Here is a 1,981-nt window from a genome sequence, read left to right as displayed (position 1 = left end):
CCTACCCACCAACTACCAGCAGGGCACGTGCGTAGGTCACAGTTGGTAGAACAGGAATACTATTCAGCCGGCCACACCTCCTTGGAAACCTACCTTCGGCTATAAATACCCCAAATGGTATGATCATCTCATCTTATCACATTATCATCATATTATACATGATATCTGCTCTAGCAATCTCTTAATATACATTTATATTTAAAGAGCAATCTAGTCTGATTCTCACGCCGGATAGTGGTCACAAGGAGGAACCCCCCTCCTTCTCAGTGACGAGCTCACGGTGTCTGTTTTGCAGGTTATCAGAAGAACCATCTTTGCCGGGTCCAACCCCTCGTGGGAAACATCTATCTAACCCCCAGGTTACCCGTAATCTGCCCGGGGTCCGATTGGTGTTTCTTCAATGTGATAGATTTTTCTTTCTGGTTAAAGTGAGTTCCCATCAAGATTAATTGTTTTATTTGAAGGTTGTTATTAGATCGCATAGGCTCAATGGATCGTCTTTCACGAATCAATGCAACACCAACTATTCGGTTTTCAACACCACTAGCTTAATTAGCTCAAAGCTCACCACCCGTATGTTTATGGAAAAAAATACATATCAACAACGGTCATAGTCGAAGGAGGCAAAGTGTAAATTAGTCAATAATTTGGAGACTTTGTAAACAAGACGCATCAAGACCTCTCTAGATATCAAATCAAAATCCCCAAAATACAAAAACAAACGCCGGAACCATCGCGACATGGCGGAGAAACTGGCACCGGAAAAGCGACACACCTTTTACCATGGAAGTACGTTTCTAATTTCAACTTTCTCATATAAATAATTGATCGATTCGTTGCCAGTTAGTAATATTATTTACTAGGGTTTCATCGCACAGAACGTTAAGCAAATAATTAATTGAAATGATTTGTTTTTGTTTTAGGTCAGAAGGTTTTTGAATGGGATCAAACCCTAGATGAGGTGAATTTATACATCAATTTGCCTAATGGAGTACCTACTAAACTGTTTTACTGCAAGATTCAATCAAAACATATTGAAGTTGGAATCAAAGGCAATCCTCCGTATATGAATGTGTGTAATTGTTAATAATTTAAGTACTTGTAAATGATGCTTTGATTGATTGTAATTTGTATTGAGTTTATTAATTGCGAGTTTCGTGTGTTTTTTGCAGCATGATTTGTCTTCACCTGTAAAGACTGATTCTTCATTTTGGACTATAGGTACACCGTTTTCGTTTCTTGGCATTTTGACATAGGGGTGTTCAGTATTCGAATTGGACTCGAAATTTGATCCAGTTCGAGTTTGATTTAGTAATTGAATTTCGAATCAAATACGGTTTAATGATTTAAATTGAAAACAGGCTATGCAGTTAACGCGGTAAAAAATCGGATATCGGTCAAGGACGGATATCAGTAATTTTAATATCATGCACAAGTTATATATATGGCAATTTAAGACTGACAATTCAGTATACTATCCTAGCATTAACAAATTAACCTTTTGCAACATGGAAAACACCAACAATTGTAACAAGTAGGAATTGATTAAGGCTTAAACACTAACATTAAACACCAGCAATTGACAATTAAGATCTAAACACACTAATAGCAGCAATAAGAAGAGAGACAAATGGAAGAACTAAGAAGAAAGGTACCAATATCAGGCAAATCGGTGATATTTGCCGATATTCTGACCGATATTTTAACCGGTATCTCACATGGGGGCTGATAACTGATATAGCACTGATACCAACTGCTCGATATCCAACCCAAGCCCAAACTTCAAGTACTTTTTTGTGCGAATTCGGATTGAATCAACTAAATCTTATTCAAATTTGATTCCAGGTTCAAAAAAGCAGAATTTGAATAATTCGAGTCGATTAAAATTTTGAAATATGATTCATTAAACACTCCTATTTTGACCTGTAAATCAGACTTATGAAGAAATATTATGCAATAAACATGAATTGTATAGCCTTTT

At 36.5% G+C, this 1,981-nt stretch overlaps 1 protein-coding gene across 1 annotated transcript; it reads left to right on the top strand.

Moving 5' to 3' along the window:
- The first annotated feature begins 640 nt into the window (after positions 1-640).
- LOC143616953 (protein BOBBER 1-like) lies at positions 641-1,271 on the top strand. Its single transcript, XM_077089646.1, has 3 exons — positions 641-789; positions 924-1,072; positions 1,173-1,271. The coding sequence occupies exons 1-3, from the start codon at positions 741-743 to the stop codon at positions 1,254-1,256; spliced, it is 282 nt and encodes a 93-aa protein (XP_076945761.1). The 5' UTR covers positions 641-740; the 3' UTR covers positions 1,257-1,271.
- Positions 1,272-1,981: the final 710 nt, after the last annotated feature.

The sequence above is a fragment of the Bidens hawaiensis genome, unplaced genomic scaffold (genome assembly GCF_021521415.1).
Source record: "Bidens hawaiensis isolate Kalapana, Puna unplaced genomic scaffold, B.hawaiensis_p1.1 tig00050679_1, whole genome shotgun sequence".
Taxonomy (NCBI): Eukaryota; Viridiplantae; Streptophyta; class Magnoliopsida; order Asterales; family Asteraceae; genus Bidens; species Bidens hawaiensis.
Note: the sequence above shows the minus strand (reverse complement) of the source record. Positions and strands in the feature narration are given on the sequence as shown.